The sequence below is a fragment of the Antennarius striatus genome, chromosome 16 (genome assembly GCF_040054535.1).
Source record: "Antennarius striatus isolate MH-2024 chromosome 16, ASM4005453v1, whole genome shotgun sequence".
NCBI classification, from domain to species: Eukaryota; Metazoa; Chordata; class Actinopteri; order Lophiiformes; family Antennariidae; genus Antennarius; species Antennarius striatus.
Window position 1 is genome coordinate 20,485,723 of NC_090791.1, and position 12,080 is coordinate 20,497,802.

Below are 12,080 nucleotides of genomic sequence, written 5' to 3' on the forward strand. Positions count from 1 at the left end.
GTGAGCACACAGGTTCATTTCCTCCAGCAGCTCCAGATCATCAAGACTGCCCAGAATGGTTTCCGGACAGTCTTGTGCCGGTTGGGTCACTTGTTGGGTGCATTTCTTTTGTCGGCGGTCTCATACATCCCAAACACACAAACTTTCCTTCTAGTTTTCTAGAATCATCAGAACAAAGTGGGTTTCATCTGCTCTCGTGTCTGCTCCTTGTGGATCTTTCTCTTCTTCTTTTGCCCTCCCTCAGTATTTATTTAACGGTACTTTTTTAACACATCTTCCAGACTGACCTTGGTGAGATCAACTCAGTTTTACTTTTGTATATTGGGCTCAGTGGTCTAACACTTAAAGTCTAATGCTTTAACTCCCACATACAACATCATATGCAGTTAACATGTTGAGATATTTGAACTTGACAGTGTTGCACATGAACAGTTATTCACATTTTCCTTCTTTGTTCTGTAAATGTGTGGCAGCAGTTTGATGTCTACAATCTGCAGCTCAGACATTAATGCATCCGTAACAATATTCTCATAACGTATATCCTTATCATGTCATTTTATGAAGGACCAATTGTTCAGCATTATCAATTCATTAATGGGTTATTAAATGTTGCCTATAGTATTTCTGTACTTGTTCTGAAACAAAATTTTAGAATGGCAAACGCTCACAAAACAACAACAGAACACAACTACGTGTCCTCAGGGCAGGTTCGAGCACTGCTCCACTGCGCCCCCTGCTGTTGTATCAGGAACGCTCAGTTCAAGTAGTGTGTCATCCATGTATCCTGAATTTACAGGGAAAACTGTTTGGAATTATAATGTCACAGATTTTGGTTTATATATTCATTCATTCATTCATTTTTTCATAATATAATATAATATAATATAATATAATATAATATAATATTATATTATATTATATTATATTATATTATATTATATTATATTATATTATATTTTTGACATCATGATCTATCTAATTATCTCATATATACATGTCTATCCTATAATATGCGTTATATGTGTTTTTGCAATGTAATTATTATGTGTAACAAAATTTTTCACAAATACATATAATGAGTGTCTGCATGTCTGCATGGGTGTGTTTGTACTTTGGTAATTTGCTTATGTACAAATAAAATGTTTTATCATTTAAGTGACACATATTTGTATTGTAGACACAGTATTCTAATAAATTTTAATCTAATTGCTGCAAAAATATCACATTTAATCTGCGATCATTGTCAAAAATGTGAAACATGTAAACATAATACAATCCATACGAACATAAACACATACTGTAGATATATACATACATAAGACAAACTGTGTGTTATATGTATTTCATATAATTAGGCATTTAAAAAACTAAATACGTAACCTTTTGAAAGTCGTAAAGTGTGACGTGACGATGAAATCAAATCATATTGATTAGAAATATAATGAACCATCAATTAAAATCAATATACTGTATAATTTTTTTAATTCATTGTTTATTTAAATAGTTTAAAAAATTAAATCAATATATAGTTTTTTTATAATGAGATTGAATAAAATAACACAACGTTTTGAATTAAATGCAAAAAATTATTATTTTAATAAATAACGCTGTTTTATTTATTTTGTGTTCACACACAACCGTTGTTGCTCATTGTCTCACACACACACACACACACACACACACACACACACACACACACACGCACGCACGCACACACACACACACACACAGTCATTTCCTCTTTCGCTGATAACCTTGAGGCAAATAGATCCTCATAATTTCCTCTGGAGACAAATATCACTCATTTATTAACGGTATCACAAATGCCTGCTCTTCTGTACTGTTAAAGAAAGGATGATTAAACGGCATTAGGACCTGATTCAGGTACTTTCACACAGTCCCCCGCTGTTCCTCTGCTTCTGCCTACGATGATCAACTCTTCTAGCAGTTATTTAGCGTTCATCATTGTGTTTTTATTGCCCCTGAACGGGGCATCCCACACACACCGTGACACTCAGCAGCAGAAGCGGTGATGTCACAGCAGTACCGATGAGAGGAAACACAACTACAGTATCTGTGGGGACAGCTGGGATGTCTAGCAGGATTAATTATACTGTATATGTGACTCGAGGTATTAGTGACGTTCTAGTCAAAACTGGCTCCTAAGCGCCACCTGGCGGCTCGTAGAAGCACTGCAGCCACAAGAGCGTCACCTGTCAATGAAAGGATGACTAAATAAGACGTTTGGAAATATTTATTATTCATCATCTTCTTTGATTCATTTTCAGGGTTTTCTATTATAATTGTGTTAGAGATGGTTTCTTGACCTTTCCTGAAGCATTTTTCTTTCTCTTAACATCCCAACACATCAGATACATTCCATTAATGTTCTTTGCGGGTTAATTAACACTAGTGGGGGGTTGTTGATAAGGGTTTTAGCAGTTTTCACAGTGTGCCTCATTGACTGTGACAATGGTCATGAAGCTGATGCCACATTGTGATGATGGCGCTGAATTTTACAGATCGACATCCTGCATTTGTTCCGTGTTTTCATCGTCTTTAGATTAAAGGCCGTTTCCTGACTCGTGAATCGTTAATTTACTTTTTTTCAGTAAATTTGGAACCAAGCTTTTCTTATATCAGTGATGGATTACAAGCAATTATAGTGTTGTACTAATCACGCTAACAAACAATGATCATTTTGAAATGTAATTATCATGTTATTACTGTGATATACAATAATTTGTAAAATATTTAATTATAATTTCATTAGTTGACCTTCACGTTGTCTAATTCCTATAAAAAATACGAAATCTGTGAATTTCGTTTTAAATTAAATAGATGACATTTCTAATTCAAACCATTATGAATTTTTTTTTTATCTTTAAAGAGTTACTTTATTTCATAGTACAGTACTTTATGTTAGTTTGTTGAACCAAAATCTGCACCTTTTGAGTTTAGCCACTAGATGGCAGGCTGGTATAACTTTAACTAAAGCCCTCCTGCTCCCCCTCGGTGTTCCGGTTTAGACGACAGAGGATTGATATGAGCGGAATAAAAACACACACCACAGTACGTAAGTAACGTATGGACCCGAAGAATGACGTACGTAAGACTTGTGACGTAAATGTTTTACTGTTTACAGAGAAAAGAAGCGTATATGGCAACTATATGGTTACTTTATTGTTTAGCATAAGTGACAGGTTATTGTGTGAATCACTCACCCCATAGTTAATTTAAAATAGAAAGGAAATTTCATAATACCTTGTTAATGTTGTTAATACTGTTAATGTCTGTGTAGGTTCATCCAGGTCATGGTTATCCAGAAGCTGTTGAGTCGATCCACTGGACATTAAGAAAGTTCTTGAAGATGTTTCGTCTCTCATCCAAGAGACTTCTTCAGTCGTATCCTACGACGTCACCTCCCTGTTCACATGTGTCCCCACAACGGAGGCTGTGGAAGCGGTGAGACAACAGCTTTCACAGGACACCACCCTCAGCGACAGGACAAACCTCAACCCCGACCAGATCTGCAAACTTTTGGACCTCTGCCTCAACACCACCTACTTCCAGTACAGAGGGAACTTCTATAGGCAGAAACACGGATGTGCCATGGGCTCGCCGGTATCTCCTATCGTGGCCAATTTGTACATGGAAGAGGTGGAACACAAGGCCCTGACCTCGTTCAACGGAACACCACCAAGACACTGGTTCCGGTATGTGGACGACACCTGGGTTAAGGTAAAAATCCACAAGGTGCAACCTTTCACCGAACACATCAACTCGGTGGACAGCAACATCAAGTTCACCAGAGAGGATGTAAAGGACAACAGTTTGCCCTTTTTGTATTGCGAGGTCGGCATAAAAGATGACAGAAGTCTGTATGTTGGGGTATATAGGAAACCAACACACACAGACCAGTACCTGCTTTTTGACTCTCACCACCCACTGGAGCACAAGCTGGGCGTCATCAGGACCCTGCAGGACAGGGCTGATAGGCTACCAACCAGTGCCCTGGACCAGGTGAAAGAACACCAACACCTGGAAGGGGCACTGAAAACCTGTGGAGATCCTGACTGGACCTTCGTGAAAGCCCACACAAGATCCAGGAGGGAGAACAACAAGATAACAAACAATGGTATAGCGATCCGTTTGTGTCTGGAGTGTCTGAAAAGCTGAGGAGGATCTTTAACAAACACAGGGCTCCTGTGTATTTTAAGCAGGGAAACACCCTCCGACAAAGACTGGTCCACCCAAAAGACCCCCCACCACACAGTCAGAAGACCAATCTGGTGTAAGCAGTTAAATGCAGCGAGGAATGCTCAGACGTCTACATGGGGGAAACCAAACAACCACTACACAGACGCATGGCTCAACACAGAAGAGCCAATACATCAGGACAGGACTCAGCAGTCTGCCCCCCCTCAAGGAAGAGGGACACTCACTTCAGGACACAGATGTTCAGATCCTGGACAGGGAAGATAAATGGTTTGAGAGAGGAGTGAAAGAGGCCATCCACGTCAAAGTGGAGAAGCCATCTCTGAACGGGGGGGGGGGGGTCTGTGACATCACCTTTCTCCCATTTATAATCAGGTCCTTTTGAAACTCCCAAAAAGATTGTCTCAGCGGATTGACCCAGGTGAGGTGTCTCATGCTAATGACCCTCATTAGCATACAGAGGTGTAATTCACATCTCAACGACCCCCTTTGACACCCCCACCAACAATCGTTAAAGAGCCAGACGGGTTTAACGACGGTCGTTGGAATGTGAACAGCACTGACCACACCCCACAGGGTTAATAATCTGACCACACCCCACAGGGTTAATAATCTGACCACACCCCACAGGGTTAATAATCTGACCACACCCCACAGGGTTAATAATCTGACCACACCCTACAGGGTTAATAATCTGACCCCACCCCACAGGGTTAATAATCTGACCCCACCCCACAGGGTTAATAATCTGACCACACCCTACAGGGTTAATAATCTGACCCCACCCACAGGGGTAATAATCTGGGACATGATCAGCCCCCCTCTGAACTGAAGAAGTCTCTTGGATGAGAGACGAAACGTCTTCAGGACCTTCAGGTCCAGTGGATCGACTCGACAGCTTCTGGATGACACTGTTAATGTTGTTTGTTCATATGAGGAGTTTGATTATTCGGTAACATATTGGTGATGCCTCAGAGCCGTGTGTAGTTAGATCGATTGCTCGGTGATCTATTGGTAATGCCTCAGGCCTCCGCTAGGGGGAGACGCGAAGTGAACGACAGCTGCGTGTGGTTTTCCTCAGTCCTCTCTCACTATCATTTCCCTATTTAAGGTAATTACCGAACACGAAGCAACTCCATGAGGCACGTCAGCAATGTTTTACTCTGTTATTGTTATTTTAGTGGGTATAAATGATTTATTTCCTTTTGTTTTATTGTTAAAAGAGTTTCATGTGTTAAGTTTTAAGCTAGAGGCGGCATCGTGCCGCTTCCATATTGGACTGTTTGCCTTTCCAGTTTTGCGAGCTAACACTTCTACAGTGAGATAAAATGCTAATTTTACAATTCATGTGTCGCTACAAGAAATGTGGTAAGCTAAAAACATATTTCATAATATGCTAGCCATGAAATAATTTTGTTTAAAACAAAAGTATATTTCTAATGATATCTGTGTTACTGACACTAGGTTATTGAATATATTATTGTTTTTGTTAAATATAAGTAGATTTTGTATGTATTATGTGAAAAATGGTTCAATATAATAAGTGAACGATAACTGCGTGTGGCTTTCCTCAGTTCTCTCTCACTATCATTTCCCTATTTAAGGGCACAACACATCATAAGAAGCCTTATTTCTGACACAACTGCATCTTCTTCTCCTTTGGGCTTTTCCCTTCAGGGTCTCCACAGCCAATCAGAGTCCTCCATCTAACCCTGTCTTCTCATCCTCTTCTCTCACACCAACTACCTTCATGTCCTCTTTCACTACATCCATAAACCTCCTCTTTGGTCTTCCTCTAGGCCTCCTGCCTGGCAGTTCAGAACTCAGCATCCTTCTACCAATATATTCACTATCTCTCCTCTGGACATGTCCAAACCATCTCAGTCTGGCCTCTCTGACTTTATCTCCAGAACCTCTAACATGTGCTGTCCCTCTGATGTACTCATTCCTGATCCTATCCATCCTGGTCACTCCCAGAGAGAACCTCAGCATCTTCATGTTATCTAGAAGTATTGTACTGCTGCATGTAGAATGTCACTCTAACCACTGCTGTTGAGTCATGTTTTCATCATGTTTGTTCATGTGTTAGTAAATTATGTTGACAAAAATATTTCTGTAAATGATGAGAAATCTCCATTTTAAGGATTTTCTCAAACTTCCTACATCTGTACCTGCACCAAACTTTAGTGGGTTACATTGTGATCCATTTACCATCATTTCACTGTAACCTCACTGACGATCAAAGCAGTCAGCAAACAGATGGAGCAGTTCACTAAGCTTTCAGATGGAGTTACAAATGTCACACTATACTGTCTTTAGTTTGCATCACAAATATAGAAGGTGGAGACAGTCATTCACACTGATACAGTTATACAGATGAAGATGTGCATTAACTCTGACTGCAGGTGAATTTTCAGTGGAAAGTGCAGTCTGGAAGTGCATCAAGAACACTGAAGAAAACAGCGTCTCCACATAGACGACCATTCTGGGGAGATTGATTTGATTTTCAAATCATTTATTCATGAAGCCGGTAATACAAGATAGTTACGTTAACAAACATCTAACCATTAACAACATCTAAGAGAGATTCACTCAAACATGAACACACTAAAAAAAACTGTCAAATGAAATGTGGGCAAAATATACTTTAATTAAACCAAACACTGACTGAGCATGAGTTCCTCATTTAACACAGAACCTAAGACACAATATGACACACCATAGGTTCGTAAGTGTCTAAATCACTCATGGCTCTGAAATAGTTCAAATCCATTCTGATTCCTGTTTGACACATTCTTCTTAAAATTTCTTCTGCACTGCAGTCAGACGAACCTTCAACCTTTTTCCTCCTGCTCAGATAAATCGCCATCTTTGCTTGGCCCTGAAGAAAGTTTAGAATCCGGAAATCCCTTTTTTTGTCTCTTCCTGCGTTTCAAACCTATAATGTACACCTGTTTGTCAAAAACACGACTGAATGAGAGAAAGATTGTCTTTAAAAACAGGAACAGGTTGTCGAGTCTCTGACAGTCTAGAAAGCAGTGAAAAACAGTTTCTCTGCGAGAACAGAACGAACAGTTTGCCACATATTTGGATTCAAACTCGAAACAAAACTGTTGACGGCCACAGCGCCGTGTCAAATCCTCCACTGGAGATCCCCAACCTTCTTTGTTATCGTCGGCTTGTAGAAAGACTCCCATGAAGGGCTCACATCCGTCACCAGACCAAGGCGAACCCTCCATGGTGTGTCAACCCGACCTTTAAGTTCATCATTGTTTAAAATCTTTACCATTAGTTTATACATGTTTTCTCCTTTACTGCCACTGAGGCTGATGGGGTCTGATACGGAGTCATTAGGGCAAAGAGACAAACTCTCTACAGGGAAAGGATCAGCATGATTGGGGTTTAGAAGGCCTCTACAATAAGAATCTATCAGTCAGTTGCTGTGGGGTGAGTCGGCTCTTCCAGCTCTTCAACAGGTTTCCGATGAGCCTCACTGAGGTCACACCCATAGTAGAGGACAGAGCAGCAGCGCCATCCAGGGTGGGTCCACTAATCTCCACCACACATCCAAACGTGGAGATTTTAGCTGTGATGAATTTGGACTCCATTGATGCTCCTGCAAAAGTTCTTACATTAAAAAGTCTCCCTCTGATAACAGGTTCCTTTAAAATCCAATAGAATGATTTAAACTCCTGTGGTCTCCTATCCAATAAATTAAAATTAAATTAAAAATTAAATCCACTTTTATTCATCCACACAATGGGGAAATTATGTTTCCACTCCAGTTTTTTGTACATGCATATATAAATATGTGTGTTAGTCAGAGTACACACACACAAACATCGTATACAGGCCCCTGAACACAACACACACTAGGAGTCTGTGGGCATGCAGTTAATGACAATCAGTACAAGAGAGGTGGAGGGGCGGGTCGCAACTTCTGGGTGCACCCCAATGAGCAGCTTGTGGGGGGACGGCGCCTTGCTCAAGGGCTCCTCGGCAGTGACTGGGAGGTGAGCTGACACCTCCCACAGTCAGCTCACACTCCGAAGATGTGTGGCTGGAGCGGGAATCAAACTGCCGATGGCTGGGCGCTGTCTGGTCCCAAGACGTCCGCTCTACCGCTGAGCCACTGCCGCCCCAGTCCCCAGATTCCAAAAACACTCCGATAAAAACAAGGAAGACCTCCCATTCTTTCGTTTTTCAAGTCCATTAAGAATAGCAGGCAATCGAGTCCCAGACCCCAGCACTGGGCCAGTATTGACTGTGTTGTGGGCCGCCACACCAGGTCCTCATGGCCAGTCAAGATCCGCTGAATGAATTGCAGCCGTAACGCAGCAGTTCTGCTGGTCAGATGGATGAGGCCCTGCCCTCCCTCCTCCTTGGGCAGGCAGAGGATGCTATGAGGGATCCAATGATGGCAGTCCCAAAATAAAAGAGAGAGATGGATTTGATTTTGATTTTTAACATCACTTTTATTCATAAAAGTCAAATTACAAAATAATCACGTCACAAAATCCAAAAGAGATTCACGGAAAGAGGATTTTTAATAGTACTGTGCGTTTCCTGAACAAAGAAACACCTAATCTTTTAACATTTATCAAACTAAAAACAGTTTTTTTAAACAAAAAAAAAAAAAGCAGAGAAAGAGAAAAATGACCATTCTCCACAATCATCTCTTCTACAATCATTTCTTTGACTTTTTTTCTCTAGTTTTTTCAATCTATAAACGTCTTTGTAAAAACTGGCTCACCACTTCGTGTTCTACTTTTCATATAAAAACTGATGCTATCCAGAAACATGTTGAGGTCAGGAAAGAAATTTTTCTACGTTCGCCCCCCCACCTCACCAGTCTGTCCATAGCAGACATTTTTGACAGTGTCTCAAATCATGGTAGCATTCACACGAGCAGTTCTCTGGCCTCTGAATTCTGTTCATTGTTTTGATAGCCTCTGTACAAGAACTGATATCTGCACATCTGAGCACTGCATTTCCACTGATGTGAAGTAAATCTCATGTAATTGAAGACATTTGTGAATTTTTTTTAGAACTGAATGTTTCAAAATCTGATGTCATCAACCACACGTCACATGATGACATGAGCAAGATACATTAATGTACGTTGGTTGTGTATGACGAGTAAACACAACTGATCCCATGGAAACATTTATGTGTGCAAATTGCATAACTAAAGCTGGTAACCTGATGGGGAAAGTCTAAATGCATTAATTATGGATGCAGCACTAAAATAAGAGTAGTGGTCTGTGTGCGGGAGAAAAGTACTTACATGTCCTACGCCCAGACAAGATCCTGAACTCACCGCAGTGATGAACTCTAAAGAAGAAAAATATACATTAAAAAATTACCCCTCTTTGACCTTTACAGATCCCAAATTATGGAGCAATTCTAACTCTGGCATTATTACTGAAGGTGCATTAATGAACGAGCTGTAACTGTCTGTCAGTGGTTGAATCATTTTAACACCGCAGCTCCAAACATTCACTGTCAAGACAACCAGCATCTCAAAATATTTAACCTGTCAGGATCAGAGTGACTTCACTGACCCTCCCTCCATCTGTTCAAATGTGTTGTTGTGTTGTGTTGGTTGTGTTGTGTTGTGTTGTATTGTGTTGTGTTGTGTTGTGACATCCTCCACAATGTTGGTGTTTCAGAAAAACCTGAGAATTCTAAATAAACACAGATTCCCATACATTTCAACCAGTGACGTGCGGTCAGGGGAGGCAGGTGAGACACGGCCTCATGAAAGAAAAAAATGAAAAATGGAAGAAATAAATTAATTGGTTATATTTATCCAGTGATGCGTATTAAGAAGTTATTTTCTGTTATTTTTACTCAAAATCGCTGAATTTTCACATTTACCTCTGAAATACTGATCAGGGACCTGTGGTGAGACACCAACCAGACGAGCCTCACCATGGATTGATCAATGACTCCACTAGCTGTGCTGGTAGCTAAACAGACCGTAATGCTATCTCTCTATATGTCGTTATTAAAATGTTCACACGTTTGTATTTGAACTAAATTCCCATAATTTAGTTAATGTATATAATGTAGTGTTTTTGTGTGTAACGTCTTTCTGGAGTTGAGCGGTCCTGAGACCGCTGGGAAAAGACACCAAGTGAGGCACGATGTTCTCCTGCCTCATGGTAGGGGGCGCTGGTGATCCCAGGGATTCGGCTGAGGATTCCTCTTCCTGGGCCGTAGAAGAAGTGACAGTAAACTACAGCCTTCATTTGTTTTCCTCTCCTCTTGCCTTACTATAAAAATGGAGGATTACACATCTCAACTCAGATGTTTTCTCTGCTTTAGTTCTGAAGGAGCGGCGCATGGACTTCATTTATAAGTAAACGTAACATATAAACAAACATGTAGGAAACAACACATTTTTTTTAATCAAATGTGTTTTATGTTAAAGTCCCTCCCTACAGGCCCTTTATCGGCTGCGGCCTCGCAGACGTCGGGGTAAGAGAGCTGGCGTGCTGGTGAAACTCTGCCAGCAGGGATTCAGGACTCTGCTGTCATCAATACATCTGGCTAATCTCTGCTCATTGCCCAAAAAACTGGACGAGCTGCACCTCCTCTGCGGGAAAAATATGGACTTTGCATGTTCCGCTGCCCTGTGTTTCACTGAAACTTGGCTCAGTGAATCGATCCCCGACGGCGCTCTGCATCTGCCGGACTTTCAACTTCACAGAGCGGACCGCGTCAAGGAGCGGTCGGGGAAAACCAAGGGCGGTGGAATATGTTTCTACATCAACGAAGGTTGGTGTAAGGATGTCACAGTGCTCAGCAGGTTCTGTGGACCGAACATTGAGTCATTCTTTATCAACTGCAAGCCTTTTAATTCCCCGCGGGAGTTCTCCTCCTTCATGTTCATCGGTGTTTACATTCCACCGCAAGCTAATGTGGATGCTGCACTCCATACATTAGCGGAGAAATTTACGAACATTGAAAACAAACACCCGGACTCATTTTTAATCAACCTGGGGGACTTCAACAGAGCAAAATTAAACAGCGAGCTCCCTAAATACATACAACATGTCACCTGTCCGACGAGGGACAACAACACGCTGGATCACTGCTACACGGTAACTAAGGACGCTTATCGCTCGGTCCCCCGCGCAGCTTTGGGACCAAAGAGGCAAAGCAGGAACTTCAGGAATGCTTTGACTGCACCGACTGGAGTGTTTTTGAAGCTGCTACGGACAACCTGGATGATTACACGGACACTGTGACAGCCTACATTAGCTTCTGTGAGGACCTGTGTGTGCCAACCAAGACCTTCCGCACATGCAGCATCAACAAGCCATGGTTCACAGCAAAGCTGAGACAACTGTGCTTGGCTAAGGAGGAGGCCTACAGATCTGGGGACAGGGCTCTGTACCGGCAGACCAGGAACACACTGACTAAGGAGATCAGAGTAGCTAAGAGGAGTTACTCTGACAAGCTGAAAGGAAACTTTTCAGCCAAGAACCCCTCGTCAGTGTGGAGAGGTCTGCAGGACATCACTGGCTACAGAAGCCCGTCCCCCCCTGCTGAGGCCAACAAGAACCTGGCTGACGACCTCAACAGATTCTACTGTAGGTTTGAAAAAGACTTCACACCCACCACCCCCATTCCACTACCTGCAGCCCAGATCACACCACCATTCACACCTCCACTCCCCTCATCAAAGACTGTCTGTACCCCACCCCCTTCAAACCCCCTGCCTGCCCAACCCCCCTCCCCTCCACACCTCCAGCCCGCCCACCTCAACCCCCCTCAGTGTGACCGTCCAGGAGGTGAGCCAGCAGTTCTACAGACAAAAGATCCGGAAGGCGCCAGGCCCTGATGGTGTCTCC

At 41.9% G+C, this 12,080-nt stretch overlaps 1 protein-coding gene and 1 pseudogene across 5 annotated transcripts in view; one reads left to right on the forward strand and one right to left on the reverse strand.

The window, feature by feature from the left end:
* The window catches only part of LOC137610258 (uncharacterized), a 110,327-nt pseudogene extending 105,656 nt beyond the window's left edge, over window positions 1-4,671 (forward strand).
* A 2,079-nt stretch (window positions 4,672-6,750) lies between these two features.
* The window catches only part of LOC137609904 (NACHT, LRR and PYD domains-containing protein 12-like), a 36,294-nt gene continuing 30,964 nt past the window's right edge, over window positions 6,751-12,080 (reverse strand). For all 5 annotated transcript variants that reach the window (XR_011038391.1, XM_068337259.1, XM_068337260.1 and 2 more), the window contains 2 exons: window positions 9,506-9,552; window positions 6,751-8,618 (listed from right to left, as the gene is read on the reverse strand). Coding sequence is in view for 4 of the 5 variants with exons in the window: in XM_068337259.1 (XP_068193360.1) it covers window positions 8,569-8,618; window positions 9,506-9,552 (97 nt within the window). In the remaining variant the exon portion in view is untranslated. The remainder of the gene's footprint in view (window positions 8,619-9,505; window positions 9,553-12,080) is intronic.